Source organism: Stegastes partitus, unplaced genomic scaffold, assembly GCF_000690725.1.
Source record: "Stegastes partitus isolate 25-593 unplaced genomic scaffold, Stegastes_partitus-1.0.2 Scaffold1346, whole genome shotgun sequence".
NCBI classification, from domain to species: domain Eukaryota; kingdom Metazoa; phylum Chordata; class Actinopteri; family Pomacentridae; genus Stegastes; species Stegastes partitus.
In genome coordinates this window covers 56,356-73,312 of record NW_007579077.1, presented here as the reverse complement: position 1 = coordinate 73,312, position 16,957 = coordinate 56,356, and the positions used below count along the sequence as shown (strand labels likewise).

Sequence of the window (16,957 nt, the reverse complement as noted above, 5' to 3'; positions counted from 1 at the left end):
AATACTATACATAAATATCTTAAGAGGAAATACATCTTGTCACCTGCTGTGTTTTTGACACAGTATGGCCACATGAGTCTGGTGCTTAACTTGTGAGTGAGGAATCTATGTGTTCACTCTGTAAAGCTAGCTGTAAGCAGGTGATACTCCATGATAACATCTTCACTGTGATCCAGGACAACTAGACATCTTTCTTCTTTACTTTGTCTTGAAGTTCTCCTACACTTAAAGAGGAAGAGATACGGCAAAAGCTCCAATGAGCTTGATTGCTTTAAAAACCGAAACCATTATCACAACAAAGACTCTCAGACATTACCACAGTTACAGCTGTCTTAATAAAGTTTGGTATGAAACCAGGTGGAATGAGACTGGTAATCTAATAATCTGGCCAGTGGAGTGTGTCTGACTTAAATGTGGACGAGTATTCGTTTTGAAACTAATACAAATTTTCCACTAAATTTTTGTGGTGCAAAGTTAAACTGCATACACACAATACCTATAGTGTTTAGCCACGAGGTTTAGCTGAACACGTTCTTTCTACAGTTTCATGTGGTAACTTCAGACTTGAGACAAGTGTTTGACGTGTTGTGTTCTCTGTAGGTGCTGTCTGATATGACCATACTCCAGCGGAGGATCCCCCCTAGTTTCAGAGACCCTGCCTGCGCCCCATTGAGGAAACTCTCTGTTGACCTCATCAAAACTTACAAGCACATCAATGAGGTATGACACATGAGACAAGCTATATCAGATGCACACACACACACACACACACACACACACACACACACACAGATTACAGTCACAGTCTGTTCCTTAAGGGGAAATCACATTGATTGATTAATATACATTTTCTGGAGTCCTGATCTAAACCAACCCCTGTTCTGGGCACTGCAGTCACCAGAAAGCTGATTTTGTTTTTTCCTTTCTTGTACAATTCGATGTGTTGATCTTATAAAAGTGTTTGTTATGTCTGGTGATAACTTGGGAAATTCCAAGGATGGGACCTATCAACCTTTCATGTTAACCAAAGTGGTTGCTATATTGCATTTGATCCATATCGTGGCCATAAACAGACTTTGTCACAGATTATCTTCAGACAAATCCTCACAAAACTTATCAGACAGACTTTTTTTTATATCTTCAAAGCCATGTGTCAGTTACAGCCTGTCAAAGCAGCCAAACAGGAAGTTAGGGCATATCCTGGCAACTCTTATAATTGTTGATACCAAACCTGGCTTATGGACTCAGGAGGCCATCTTCAGTATGTCCGGAATTGCCTTCTAAGTGTTGATGTGTTTAGAAGAGCCCAAAGATCAGACATCACAAATTCCATGTCAACTTAGTTGACACAGCTTTGGTTTTGGTTTTTTTTTTTTGTTTGTTTGTTTTGTGATGTGCTACTATAGATACGTACTCATCAGTTGAGCTTCCAGGTTCTACATGTATATCATCTTGTCCAAAACAGGACGTGACCTCATATATAACTTACAGCCAATCTTTGACCAGTTGACAAAGCTTGGTATCAGTGCTTGCAGCCACACTTTTAACATGATCAGATCAAGTTGCCATGGCAACTGTACCCTGCTAAGCTGCTGCTTGATCACTGAATCAGAGTAGGACTCAAGACCATCATAAATTAATTTTTTTAAATATAGCTGCAAGCAGCATAGTATCCTGATTATTGGGGGTCTGTGTTTTTAGATGGAACTTCAAGCAGGGCTGGGAAGCTAAGCGCTGTTTTCACCCACAGGTATACTACACTAAGAAAAAGCGGCGGGCCCAGCAGGTCCCTCCTGAGGACAGCAGCACGAAGAAGGAGAGAAAAGTCTACAATGATGGCTATGATGATGACAACTACGACTACATTGTCAAAAATGGAGAAAAGTGGCTGGACCGCTATGAGATAGACTCACTGATTGGAAAGGGCTCCTTTGGACAGGTGAGGTCGACGCAGGCAACTTTCAAATAAAGAACTGAATCCACATTTATTAGTAGTTTATAAAATCAGCCCTCACAGATGATCATGGTTCCTTATGGAGGGTATGAGTTTGAGCTTTTCTCACGACTAGAGCTAATCCACTTAACGATTGAAGAGTTAACAGGTTTTTTCTTGTTTGTTTAATCTTTAAATTTATACTTTATAAAGGATGGAGTCTCTGTATGTATGTGTGTGTCTGTATTTGTTTTTGTGTTTATTTCCTAGTGCAACTATTTTGTTTTGCCTAAATCAGGATTAGCTTTACGTTTTGACAGCGCCATGCATTTGTAAACAGAATTTTTACAAATTTCCTAATACAGTTTCTGATTTCAAAGGGGATTGCACTATGGGACTATTTATGCATGTTTATGAGTCGCATTAGGAGTTTCAGGAAATGTTTGGTGATTTTAAGCATTTTCCGTCATTTAATTTAATCCAAGCAGTTCTCTTTTTTTTTGGTATCAGACAACACATATTGTAAACTTGGCAGAAAAAAAAATCATGCCAGCCTTCTGATAGTCTGGGACATCAGGCTCTAAGTCATTCTCTGTCTAGTGAAGAAAAAGAAAAATGATGGTGCGATGTAACATCAAAGTCTGTTCATGTCTATCTACAGGTGGTGAAGGCCTACGACCACCATGAGCAGGAGTGGGTTGCCATTAAGATCATTAAGAACAAAAAGGCATTTTTAAACCAGGCACAGATTGAACTACGCCTGCTGGAGCTCATGAACAAGCATGACACTGAGATGAAATATTACATAGGTAAGCCGAGCACACGTGCACACATACATGTCAGTGAGCTGGAACAGTACAGTCATCAAGTCAAATATAACACATGCACACGTGACTCTACTATGTTGCTACGTGTCGACACAGTTTGTTAGTGCAAAATTAGAACTGACTGGAATTGTTTGGTTGTGTTCGATTCAAGGTATAGAAGTTTCACTCTTTTTTTTTTATCCTGTACTAAATATGTGTTTTGTGGTGTAATTAGTTGTCTGTCAGAGATGCACTTCTGTTTCTATAAATGTATTTATCCACATGACTGTTATTGAGAAGACTTAGGTTACTTAAGTCTTGTTTCTTCTTCTTCTTGTGCAGCTACTAAACATTTAGGTCCACACACACATTCAAAACACACGACATATTTCATAGAACTATATGACAATAATGAAGGTAAACACAAAACTCCAAACAGCCAATCATTAAATACAGTTTGCTAACAATAAAAATAATACTTAATAATAATTACTGTGGGTTCAGAAAGTTCATCATTGCATGGTTTTTGTCCCAACACATCATTGGAATTATACGACCTTCTGTATATGTATGCTCCTCTGTAAATGTCCAGTCACTTCACCTTACCACAGGTGGACTCCACTCAAGTTTTTTCAAGTGTTTATCCACTAATGGAGAGTAGAAGAAAGAAATGTGGTTCAGTTTTGCTTTAAAATTGTCCACTATCAGGCTAACACATACTATGGCAATGGAAAAGTACATTGTTAGGTTTGAGCTGATTTAAATCATTAATGAAATGTTTGGGTGGATGAATATTATCGTCACTAACCTTTAGTGTGGATTCCATGTTAGAATGAATTATCACTTTAAACCACTTGCTCACTCTTTACCTCATCTTTGATATCAAGCAGTTGGGGATTATATGTGTAATTTCTGTCTGGAATTGTAAAAACGATGCCCAGAAACTATTGTGATGTTGTCTATTAGTATTGTCTGGCCTAATTTTTGCTTCAGTGCACCTCTTAACCTTCTGGCTTGTCTCCCATCTATCTCTGTGTCTGTCTGTCTTTCAATCTGTCTCTGTGCAGTCCACCTGAAGCGTCACTTTATGTTTAGGAACCATCTGTGTTTGGTGTTTGAGTTGTTGAGCTACAACCTATACGATCTGCTGAGGAACACCAACTTCAGAGGCGTTTCCCTTAACCTCACCAGGAAATTCGCACAGCAGCTTTGTACAGGTGGGTGCATGGAAACAGTAGCAAGTCCCTCATGTGAATTTTAGCTTATTATGGAGTTCTGCCCCCAAGTGGCCACCCTGGTTTTATTACGTTATAATAACTTAATGCTGTGGGTTCCATTCAGTAAGACACAGGACATAATTTTATAATCATAGAAACGTTTACGAGGATCGTCTGACCATTTGCACACACCCGCTTGGTGACAGTGGTGTGAGTACCTCAACTCTTCATAACACTGCACTCTTCTGGACAGTGGCCTCATTGGTTGTATCTGGAATCTGTTGGAGCCACTCTCTTCCAGTGTTGGGGTCACAACCCTACTGCTCCTATTACTGCTGGGACCACCTTGTGCTTTACCTTCCACACCTGTTCAAGTTGTTGTTGTTTCAAACTCCGGTACTTTGCGATCTTTATGTGCTCTTTCCTCCTGATGCTTCTGTCTGAGGGGTTTCTTACAACTGCCCTCTTCAGTTGCTTGTCAACCACCAGTATGTCTGGTTTATTGGCCAGCAGCTGCTTGTTAGTGTGGAACTCAAAGTCTTTCAGATCAGCTACTTTCAGTAACGTGTCCCATCGGGTCTTGGGGACTTCTTGTCTCCACGCTAGACTATTCAAGCCCCTTGGTTGTACCTCTCAGAGTACTCTGTTCCAGGTTTCATTCTGCATCCTGCTGCTGGGCAGCTTTGCTACCCAGAGCCTACCTCACAAAATGAGTAAGAGCAACTAGACTAAAGTCATACCAGCTCAGACGTCGCTCAGTTAGCTGTTGGGGGACCAGGACATGCTGATGACAAGTGGGCTGCTGGATTAAGACATAGGGAGAAGAGATGAGAACACGTGGGTGTGTTGTGATGGAAAGATTGAAACACATGCATCTTTGTTACCAAAAAATAAATAAATAAATCCTAGATGTTGGTTCTTGCACAGATTTACAAGTTGTCTAGAAATATGATGAAGTCTGCTGGCTCCAAGATATACATACAGCAATTCCAATATTTGGTTAAATGTCCTTTGGCCATTTTCATCTCAGTATGTTTGACCATTCCTCTTGACAGAATCGGTGCAGTTCAGCTAAACTTGTTGGCTTTCTGACAGACCTATTTCTTCAGCACAGTCCACAGACTCTTGATGGAGTTTAAGTCGGGACTGTAGGAAGGCCAGTCTAAAACTTTATTGCTAGTCTAATTTCTTGACCACTTTTGATGTGTGTTTGGGGTCTTGCTGGAACACCCAACTGGCCCAAGGCCCAACCTATTGGGTGATAATTTGAGGTTTTCCTTAAGAATTTAGGGGTAAGTATCCTTTTGCATTGTTAGTTGTACAACGTAGCTATTTGGGTTACTGTTGCCTTCTGTCATCTTGAACCAGTCTAGCCATTCTCCCATCAATAAGGCACAATCATCCAGAGAGCTGCCCCTCACTGGATATCTTCTCTTTTCTGACCATTCTTTGTAAACCCTTGTGTGTGAAAATTCCAGTAGATCAGCAGTTTCTAAACTAGTCAGACCAGCCAGCACCAAGAACCATACCAAAAGTCAACTTTCTTCCCCATTCTAATGCTCTGTTTGAACCTCAGCAGGTCGTCATGAACATGCCTACATGCTTAAATGCATTGAGTCGCCGCCATTTTTATGATGTCTGTTTCGTCTGCAGCATTGTTATTCCTGGCCACTCCAGAGCTGTCAATCATCCACTGCGACCTGAAACCAGAGAACATCCTACTGTGCAACCCCAAGAGATCCGCCATCAAGATAGTCGACTTTGGCTCCTCTTGCCAGCTCGGACAGAGGGTGAGCAGTGTCCACATACAAATGTTCCAGCTGTGCCTCTCAAAATCCATATCAAATAATCCATTATAGTTTCTTCTCACCGTCTGCTTACTTTCAACCCGTCATCATTAGGGTTTAGAAAATGTAATTTCTAACATACAAATGTCCCACTTACAGCTTTAGCATGTTGCTAATCACAGGCTAGACCAGATCAGGTGTGATAGTATAGGGACCAACTAAATCCACATCAGGAGTATAACTGCTTCCTACAGATGATATCCAATAAGCAGAGTGGAGGTTGAGTCCCATGAATGAATGTGGACTTTTGGCTTGACAGTTTTTGTGTTTGAAACATGTGCACATGTCCGTCCCTTTCTGGTGAGAGAGACTTAGTACAGAGAAGAGAGAGCTGTAGAAAGAAGGTTGTGTTTTCAAATTCTTCCTTTTTTTTCAGATTTCTGCCTCCTGCAGTTTTTACAGTGACACCAAATATTAATTGGTTGTATTGTATTTACTTTGCCTTCTGTGTTACTTCATTTTAACAATTCATACCAAATTTTATTAAGCATTCTGCATTTACAGCTGTCATTAGATGTTTCATGTCTCTGGAAAAATTCTAAAGACGATGTAGTCGCCTGACTGGCAGTAAAAGACTGTATTGGACTGAAAATATTCCTGTTGCATGAAGAGAACATTGCCTCTCGCTTGACAACAGCTAACACGCTCAGTGTTATTTGGCTTCATTTTAATTCTCATTATCAGTTAGGTATACTTTCCATACTGTACACACCATAGATTAATTGATTTGACATGATTAGACTTATAGAAGGACTTAAGAATTGAAGCTGCGGGGATCCAAATAACCAATTCCAGTCAGAACTTTCAGAGTAAAATTAGGGCCACAGTAGGATGCAGAGATTTGTGAGTTGGACATTTGACTTGAAGTTGGAGTTGATTTGAGTTAAGTTGACAGGCTTTGTATCCAGGCAACCATATTCACATTTGCGCATGTGATCATATGGGTTCAGCTAATTCCGTCGGAAGAATTGCAGTTCAGACTGTGATTGGTAATTCTGCCTAAAAACACAGTCATATGATCTTCTAGCCCGACGACACCCACCTCTTATTCAAGATCTAATAAAATAAACTGAGGTTTTCTCCATGTTAGTCTTTAGTCTCTGAACTCAACTTCTTTCTCATCCTCTTCTCAGATCTATCAATACATCCAGAGCAGGTTTTACCGCTCTCCTGAGGTTCTGTTGGGAATGCCGTATGACCTGGCTATTGACATGTGGTCTCTGGGATGCATCCTAGTGGAGATGCACACAGGAGAGCCTCTCTTCAGTGGCTCCAATGAGGTAACGGCAACTCTCGCATTAACATGTTTGGACTGGGTGATGATTCAGAAATCACATTTTACAGTATTGTGTTATTTGTAGTTTGCTTTGTAGTTGTGCAGAAAGCAACGAGCTGGGTTGTGTGTTCCTGGAAAACAGCACAGACATGAGGATACTTTTCTAACACATTCAACAACTCAACTGCTTAAGTATTTAAAAATTAGACATTAATGATTGAAAAAAATCCCCATGACTCCTATAATTGAATTTTCTGTGGTGGAATCATAAAACTGGTTCTTGCATAGATTTATTATCGGTCTTTTGGAAATATGACATAATCTACAGGTTCAAAATATACATGCAGCAGGACGGATATTTTTCATTATAAACAATTATGTTGTATGTATTGTGTTTTGTTGTGTATCTTTGTGTATATAAACTTTTGCTCACAACTGTATGTGCACAGAACAAGGATGGTTGTGTTTGTGTTTGTAAACAGGTCGACCAGATGAATAAGATTGTGGAGGTTCTGGGGATTCCACCCAGCCACATGCTGGATGCAGCTCCTAAAGCCAGGAAGTATTTTGACAAGCTCTCGGACGGTCTATGGACAGTGAAGAAGAACAAGGATGTCAAGAAGGTACATTTGAAATCCATTTACATTTTTCATGAGAACGTTAACTCACACTTTGACTTTCAGAACCTGGTGGTGCAAAGAATTCAGTCAGATAGTTTAAACAATATGCAAAACAGGCACACTAGTAAACAAAATACAGCCTTTAGTTGTCTTTAACACAGTTGTACGCTGGACTAGAATGACTGAAGTCACTGTGAGCTGTGTCTTCTCCAGCTAAGGCGCTTGCTCTATTCATATCTAAGATTGCTGCAGTGACCCAACTGAAAGCGAAAACTCTTTAATTGAAAAGCTGTTTAGATGCGATACAGGTGTTTTTTTGTGAAAAGGGCAGAAAAAAAGTTTATAAAATAATGTGAATGGGAATTAAAATAATACTTCCTTTTTTGCAAGGTGTAGACAAAACTGGGAGCATTTTTTCTGTAGAAAGAAAACAGTAAGAGAGCCGTCTACAGTCAGTATAGTGGAATATGAGGACATCAGTGATGGTGGTGGATTTTATATTACATATGTCGTTGTCCAGGAGTTTAAATCCTCAGCATTGTGTTATAACAGCAAAAATAATAACACAATGTTGGGAACTCTGTGACTCTACGAGAATTCCTTCACAGCTTCTTCACTGTTTTATTGTGCGTTAAAGTGTTTTTCTATTTTTCTGTATCCAAATATTTACGACTATGTGTACTTTCTAGGAATATAAGCCCCCAGCCACACGGCGTCTTCATGAGATTTTGGGTGTGGAGACTGGAGGTCCAGGGGGCCGGAGAGCAGGAGAGCCAGGACACGCCCCCTGCGACTACCTGAAGTTTAAAGGTGAGTCGTCATTTTGTATCGATACGCAAAGGTAGACAAAACGGTACACGTGTTTGTACTGACAATCTCCGGCTGTGGGCCTTTTCGGTTCATGTACCGAGCAAATCCAGCCGCTGCACGTGTGGAACTTTTTTGAGTAACAGCTTTAGAAAAGGACCACATGTTGTTAGTCCAGCCAATGTGCACAGTGCAGACGTTTACTTATGGCGATTTCAGTTAAGTTCAATGATGATGGACAGAAGCAGGTGAATCGGACTTAAGCTGTCCGCCGGCATCATTCAACTGCGACCGCGTATGTAGCTGGTTGTATGTGCAACTTGTTCACTCATTTGACACGGCATCATCTGAATGTAAACATCAGTGGTACAAGACAACATTTAGTGCAGTGCAAACCCAGCTCCCTGTGGCATTTAAGTAACCTCTTAACTTCTATTTTGAGAGAATACTTGTGTTGCACAGTCCGAAGCTGAAGCCGACAGCTGATAATGTGAATATCAGTACAGTTTAAGCACATTTCCAAAGCAGCATTTTCTAAATGCTGCACGTAAATAAAGATTTATTTTTGTTTGAGAAAATATTTACTGTTGCTTTTGTACCCTTACAACCTACACTAGGTTGCAGGCAGTTACAACAGTTTTGACAGACTTTTTTTTATGAAAGACAGCGCCATAGTCTGTTCATAGTCTGTTGAATCAATGTTTAAAACAAGAAAAATAATGAATTCAGTGTTTTTTAATTTCTTTTTTTCGCTACACTCAAAACAGTATAAAAATATAATTTAAAAAAACCATGACCTCAAAACCGAGGTATGGGTGGTAACATGGAGGAGATGGTGAATAGTGCCATCTGCTTGAGGTGAGGCAGAATTAAACTAAGCACCAGCAGTATGTTAGCTGGATACACACTGCTTCATGGCTACATAAATGTTATAATAATTTTAATGTTTGTCCTGTTCCAGACCTGATCCTGCGCATGCTGGACTATGACCCGAAAAGCCGTATCACGCCATTCTACGCCCTGCAGCACAATTTCTTCAAGAAAACAACAGATGAAGGAACCAACACCAGTTCATCTACATCCACCTCTCCTGCCATGGACCACTCTCATTCAACCTCCACTACTAGCTCTGTTTCTAGCTCTGGTAAAGTAGACGCAGCATCTTCCACACACACTCGACCTTCTCTGACTCGTCCTTCTCCGCTGTCGATCCACAGCGCTCCACTAGCATGGTTTTGCATTTCCAGAAAAAATTTTAATCCCCCCCCAAAAAGGTTGTTTTGGATTTTTAAAATTACATCACTGATGTGCAAGAACATAAAAGAAGTGAGGCTGCCTGTCATAGCTGCCACGAAACTGAAAAGGTTCTCAGCTGTTTGTCTTGAAACACGTAAGAAATTGTAAAAAGCACCATCAAACTAAATATCAGTGGCTCTAAATGCAGTTGCTTTAAACCTAACAGGGACTAGAGGTGCAAATAGTCACAATAAACCAACCCACACCTTGAACATGCTGAACTCAGGTGTAAGTCTTGAATGCTGTTTATTGCATCATGACCAACTGTGGGATCCGGTGACAGGAGCTAAATTACTTAAGAAGACAAAGAAAAACAGACTTCCTACATCATGTAAGATGTCTTATTCCTCTCCTGTTTCTTAGGACCTGAATTTGTTTATGGCTGACAAGGACTTACTTATTACTCACTGTTCTCAGAGTGACATCAAACAGGATAAGTGAAGCTGCAGCGAGGTGAAGCAGGATTTGCTGTCAGTAACTGGAAATGTCCTTGTTGTGATTTTCTGAGGCAGGTCCACATACTGCAATATTGCAACATGACGTGTCACCGAAACGTTATTCTTTTGGTCAGTTAGAACACAAAATGGACCAGACCTCAGTGATGATTTTTCCTTGTCTTTACTTTAAACAAAACAAACAGAGCTTTAAGGGGAATCCTAAGAGAAGCAGCAGCAACACCTTAACCAACAGGCACCCTGAGTTCTTTACATGGGATGATTTATATTTAAAGCATTTTTTTAAAAAACAAATCATACAAAATAACGTCCTTGTGTGTCGACAAATATGCTTTTGCATTCAACAGAAGTGTGACTTAAAGGTTGGTCTGAATTTTTTTCCAGGTGGCTCCAGTGGTTCTTCCAATGACAACCGCAACTACCGCTACAGTAACCGCTACTACAACTCTGCTGTTACACATTCAGACTATGAGATGACCAGCCCTCAGGTACACACAGCACTGCATCACTGTCCAGCTTTGCATGCACTCTTGCATGACAGCTAGGAGTCACATTGTGTTCTAAAATTATACAAACGTTTTCCACTAGCACCACTCGTGCTCCTTTTTTACAGTTTTACGACAGTTTTGGAGCGCCTCTTAGATTGACACGCAAAGCATTTCTATCTTTCTGTATTTTCATCATCGTGTGTAAAATTCGACGACTCATGCATGAGAACCATCAATCACTGAGACACCTTAATAAACATAAATCACGTGCTTTGTAAATGCACTTGTCGTTTCAAAGTGTGCAGTGGTGTAGTTTGCTTTAGGAAGAAAATCACTAAGTTAGAGATGCTGCTATTCCATCACTGCATCCGTCTCTGTATAGTTTAAGCTTCATGCTGTTGTTTTTTCCTCTGAATGTTTACCGACAGCAGCATGTACAATACGTGGTGTGTGTTACTTTGCAGTGTCTCCTACAGGTAAACTATGTGAGCCAGTCCTGTCAAAAAGAGTAGTGGGCTGTACTAAGCACTAACATACAGATCAACAGGTTTACAGATAAAACACATTCCCTTAGCTGAGAATTTGCATCGCTCATAGAGAATCTCCAGGAAACCATTTGCTTAAAGGGAGACGCTTCTTCCAGCCGATTTAAATCCGACACTCTGAACATAACCTTCTCTGGACCAGGTTACCTCGGCAGCATCACCATGGTGATCTAGCCAGGTTACCACCTTCGTGACGCTGAAAATTCTGTCTCAACATATCTTGCTAACGCACTAATCACGCTTCTCCTTGTTTAACAAAATGCCCAGTGTTCTAACCATGATCTCATGTTTGCTCTACTGTCCAGTCAGTCTCTATATCACTCATATACACTCTTCTTACTCCCTTCTGATGCCTCACACGATATGTCTGCCGTTATGAAACAGATAACCATAGAATAAATTGAATTAATATTGTTACTGATTTTGTTGTACAATTATTGTGAACATGCGATACAAGTTCATGCTTTTGGTGATCCAGATCCCTGCTGCAACTAGCACAAGCTAGGAACAGCATCCAGTAGGTCAAACCCCTTTTCTATTATATTGCTTAGTCTTTGTAATGTTCCTCTGCACTGTTTGATTGTGTATTTTAAAGGTTTTATTTGTCCTAGTGGTCAGATTTAGTATCATCTCCTGAGTTCTCTGAATGCCCCACCGAAATTTTGTCCCCGTAACTTTTCCGGCAGAGCAGGTGGAAGAAGGAAACTATTTTACAGACGTGTGTCTCACCTCTTTGTCACTGTCCCCCACCAGGCTCCCTCCCAGCAGCAGATGAGGATGTGGCCAGGCAGTGATGGTGGAGGTGGGGGTCAGGACCCAGCGTACACCCAGTTGCTGCTCCACAAGCCGGCTGCCTCCCAACAACACCAGCGCCACTTCTTGGACCCACCCCACCACCCCCACCCAACCTACTCTCACCATGGGAACGGTGGGCGTGGTCTGAGACAGGGGGGACAGACAGGCATCGGTGGAGGGGGGGGCCAGCAGGGATCCTCACCCCAGATGAGTGACAGCATGGATGTGGGCGTGTCCCTCGGGCTGCATCACCTGGGGGCGGTGTCTTCCATGGAGGCCTCTCAGTTTGGCTCTGCATCTCTGCCTCTCGCTCTGCCAATTGGACTGTCTGCTTTCCGGACTCGGACGGCCCCAACCGCCCCAGGGCCACAAGCCCCACCCCCTGAGGACTACTACCCTTCCTCCAACAACAATAACCCCACTGCAGGGGGCAGAGGGAGGCCGGACTCAGACGAGGGGCCAGCCAACTCTTGATAAAACCTGAACCATGCCCTAAAGCCATACAATTTTAACTACAACTACTACAACTACACACATACAGCCAGAGTTCAGAGACAAAGAGGTGAACTTTGTGCTGAAGGGGACAGTTTGTACTGCATGAGAGGAGGAGGAGGAAGGAGGATGCTGGGAAAACTCCTTTTATCCAGTTATAGTTTGTTGTCTTTGTTGCGACTGTAATTGGAAAGGAATGATTGTGACAAGTTTGTTTTTATTAATATTATTGTTGATTAATATTATTTGATTTTTCTCGGGTTTGAGGAGTTGCGTGTTCTATTTGGTTGTTGTTTAAGTCTGATGAGGAGGAGGAGGATGAAGAGGAAAGAGAGGAGTTATTTCCCATTTTGCTCCCTACAGTGGCTGTATACACACACCTCTCTCTCTGTCTCTCTCTCTCGCTCTCTCTCTCTCTCTCTCTATCTGAGTGTGTGTGTGTGTATATATATATATGTATATGTATGTATATATATATATATATATACACACACATATATATAAAATCAGAAGTCATTGCTAGCCATTACTCAGAAACAGATCACTTGTGTGTGCGTGTGTCTGTGTGTGCGTGCGTGCGTGTGTGTGCATGCACGCGCATGCATCCCGCTGCATCAAGAAGACAGAAGCTGGTTTGACAGGGAGAAAACACCAACATATGTGTGATTCAGGAACCATGGATTCTATTTCCTGTCTGTTAAACCCACTTTATCGTTGAGTTTGTGTCCTCCCACTATTGCTCTCTGCCTGGTCGTGACTGAGTATGGAGAGCGAGAGGGAGGTGGGGGGAGAAGAAGGTGACAGGACATTGATGCCTTGCTGACACCCATAGGGATCTCCTCCATATCATCATCCTCCCCCGTCTCTGCTCTCTTCTTCCTCTCCTCCTTCTCCTGTTGTGTTTCTCCTCCAGACAGCTCCTCCTCTCTGTGCTGCTAATCACCATGACAACTGGTCCGGATTGCTGCTAAAGATCCAACACAGATCAATAAAGAAATAAAAAGAAATAGAAACAGAAATTAAAAAAAAAAAAAAAAAAAAACTTTTTAACCCTTCTGCTTAAGAGAAAAGGATAAAGTAAGAACCACTGCATCTCAATGTATTTATTACTATTTAACAAGAAAAAAACAAACTGAAAGTAACCCTTTTTTCTGCTCTTCTTTGTTTGGTTGCCTTCTTTCTGCAGGTGAGCTCTGATTGGCTATTGTAACAGTGACAGTAACTGGTGACATGGGAATGCCACCGGTTGTGGGGGCTGGGTGGAGGGAAGGGTTGGGGCAAAAATAAAGTTGGATATATAATAAGAATAAAGAGTATACTTTTGCACACCAAAGTCAAATAAACATCAGATCTCCGCTTTTCTTCCTACTAATCTGATCCACCACTTCATGCCTTGTTACAATGAAGCTCATCCAAGAATTGCTCTGATTCTCATTTTTCATGCCTTTTTACCTCCTTCTTGGGCCACAATTCATAATATGGGAAATCAAAATGGGCCATCTGAAGTGTGGATATTCAATAAGTAAGCCAGGAAATATTCATATAAATAAAAGCATGTTTTCAAAAGTGTTTGAAAACGTAAGGTTACTATGTGTAACGTCGGCTCTCTGAAAAATGAGTGAGGTATCTCATTGTGGGAAGCGCCCTCTGGCGTGACCAATCACGGAACTCCACTACTACTACATCTTTCGACAGACTGACCAATCACCTGAGGTGAGCCAGCAGAGTGGTGTGGAGAGATAACTCACTCGGTTTTCAGAGAGCCCAGGTTACCATAGTAACCAAGCATTCTCTTTCAAACCTTGCTTGGCGTCTTACAATGGGAGATATAGTCCACTCCCGGACTGCATGCTCTGACGCCCAAAGACATCTCAGCCTGGGTCAGTCAACACCAGCTGCTCAACCCCAAGAACCGGAGCGCATCTCAGAGCCCAGTCTAAGGACTGAGCCACTGGTGAAGGTGCAGTCATGTCCAGACAGCAGAACCTAAAAAAATTGTGAGGGGAAGCCCAACTAGCAGCTGGGCAGATGTCCCTCATAGAAACATCTTAAACAGAGCAAATAAAGTAGCCAAATCTCTAATGGCATGTGCTAGCAGGTGTGCCGGAGGCTGCAGTCCCTGGCCCTCATCTTCTACCATAATAGCCTCCACCACTCAGTGTGACAGCCACTCCCTCTATATGAGAGGGAGCCCATGACCCCATGACACAAAGGGCTTTTTACTGCTCTTAAACTCCGTGGTCCTGTCCAAACAGATGCATGAAGGTAGTACAGGACAGAGTGAATCCGGCTCTTGCTCAGCAAACGTCATCATGAAAGGTCAGCAGCTCCAGCATGAGGCCACTATGAGAAGACTTCCTAACCTTAGGCACAATGGCAGGGTGAGGGCACAATATCCCTTTCTTATGGTGTGGAGAAAACTGCAATACAATGTAATTCACTTATCCTCTTTGTTGACGTCACAGCCAACAGCAGGATCAGTTTTAGCAAAAGCGCCTTTTAATCAGTGCACTCCAAGGTCTCAAAAGACAGCCCTGAGAGTGCCTCTAATACGGTGGGCAAATCCCAGGAGGGAACCAAAGGCTTAAGATGCAGGGTGGAGCCGCTGGTCTCTTCTCATGAACCTCCTAATCAGGGAATGCTGACCAACCAGGGCGTTACCAAAGCCCACATGGTATGCCAAGATGGCTGCCAAATACACCTTCACAGTGGAAAACGCTTTACTACGGTCTAGCAGATCCTTCAAGAAGAATATCACATGAGGAACATAACAAGGAAAAAAATAGTATTCCCTGGCAGCACCATTTTTTCACGCCACTTGCCATCATAAAGTAAACGTGTGATTAGTACCCTAGCACTATAAATGGTTTCATTCACTCTTAAGGTCAGAGTAACCTCATTTAAACAGAACCTCTCACATGCTATGACCAGAGAGCTAGCCATTCAGGATGTGGATGACGAATCTGCTTGTGCGCCTATGCAGTGGCAGCGGCTGAGGCTGGCTGTGGAACGGATCTGCTAGCTCTGCCATTTATGGCCTTTTGGGCCAATGTGGATCTATTAAAATCAAAGATAGCCAGTGTTCCCTCACTGCTCCTGTGCTGATGAAATAGGGCTGGGCAGAAGTACAGAGGTACGTTCTACCGTGGGTGAGCCAGCACGACCTCCCCTAACGATGCACCTTCTTTTCTTATTAAAAAGAACGGAGGGTACTGCACATTTACGTGCAATGTTAAGAGATCTACGGACGTCCAACCATCTTCCACACCTGCTTGAGCCTCCTCTCCCCATAGAAGTGATTCCCTCTCTGCAAAACATCAGGAATGTGCGTTGTATCTAACGGCAGCAGGTGCGTGCTGTTCCAAATAATCATTCTGTGGACCATTCTGTGCAACATTGGAGAGCGATACTCCTTCTGCTGGTTAATATATGCAGGTGCTGTCGTGCTGTTGGTCGTGATTATGACATGACAATATATCAGGAATTGGAAAAATGCTTCAGTACAAGAAAAGCCACCAACACCTCTGGGTAATTTATATGTGCACAACGGAGCCTTAGGGGGCCAGGTGCCTTTCAAGGCCCTTCCCTTGCACCCAGCCCCCCAACCTGTCAACGAAGCATCCACTGTCAAGGTGCTGCTCATAAACACCTCTCCCACTGGGACACCAGCAGTGAACACTTTAGGGTCTCTCCAGTGATGGAGAGGCAGCAGACATTCTGGGGAAATCCTCACCATAAGGCCGAGATGACGTTGCACGTCGAGCTACAGGGAAGACATCTGGTGCTGCAAATCTTTCATCCTCAGCTACCCCTGAGGAACAACAGAAATGACTAAGGCCATCAGGCCTGCCAGGCTCACACGAGGTCTTAACAAGACCCTGCTTTCCCTGCAGAACAAGGCAATGTGCTGGCAAAATTTCCCTATTCACTCGAGTGATGGAAAAGCTTGATGAGAAATACACTTGCTGAAGACCCGCAGAGGAAGTGATAACCCAAACGGTAGGATCAGATCCTTGTAGTCGGACTCACCAGGCTGCAGGAATTCATTGGCCACCTCAATTCAAATTTCAAATTTTGCAGCGGATTTGGATTGTGCAGTAACGCAGCACCCCCACCTCCACCCACTCCCACCCTCACTACAATTTACCACTGTAAATTAAATTAATCTTGTGGACAATTACACAGCACTGAGTGGAACATGGGGGTGCTGCCTGCTGAGTCTCTGTTTGCCACCACAGCTCCTAAATCAGCTGCCTGACACACAGTTTATTCATCTAATATCTTTTTATAATTCTAAATGAAGCTGCCGCCAGTTCATAATATGATGAATGTGTTCTTCCCATTAAACATTTAGTTGGAACAGGCATACAAAATAGTGCA

At 42.4% G+C, this 16,957-nt stretch overlaps 1 protein-coding gene across 2 annotated transcripts in view; it reads left to right on the top strand.

Annotated features, from left to right (window-relative positions):
• The window catches only part of dyrk1b (dual-specificity tyrosine-(Y)-phosphorylation regulated kinase 1B), a 62,375-nt gene extending 48,455 nt beyond the window's left edge, over positions 1-13,920 (top strand). For both annotated transcript variants that reach the window (XM_008298734.1, XM_008298733.1), the window contains exons 3-13: positions 601-720; positions 1,751-1,939; positions 2,595-2,742; positions 3,807-3,956; positions 5,610-5,746; positions 6,937-7,083; positions 7,562-7,702; positions 8,389-8,509; positions 9,468-9,650; positions 10,642-10,745; positions 12,044-13,920. In XM_008298734.1, coding sequence (XP_008296956.1) covers positions 601-720; positions 1,751-1,939; positions 2,595-2,742; positions 3,807-3,956; positions 5,610-5,746; positions 6,937-7,083; positions 7,562-7,702; positions 8,389-8,509; positions 9,468-9,650; positions 10,642-10,745; positions 12,044-12,559 — 1,956 coding nt within the window. In that variant the 3' untranslated portion in view covers positions 12,560-13,920. The remainder of the gene's footprint in view (positions 1-600; positions 721-1,750; positions 1,940-2,594; positions 2,743-3,806; positions 3,957-5,609; positions 5,747-6,936; positions 7,084-7,561; positions 7,703-8,388; positions 8,510-9,467; positions 9,651-10,641; positions 10,746-12,043) is intronic.
• The last annotated feature ends 3,037 nt before the right edge of the window (positions 13,921-16,957 follow it).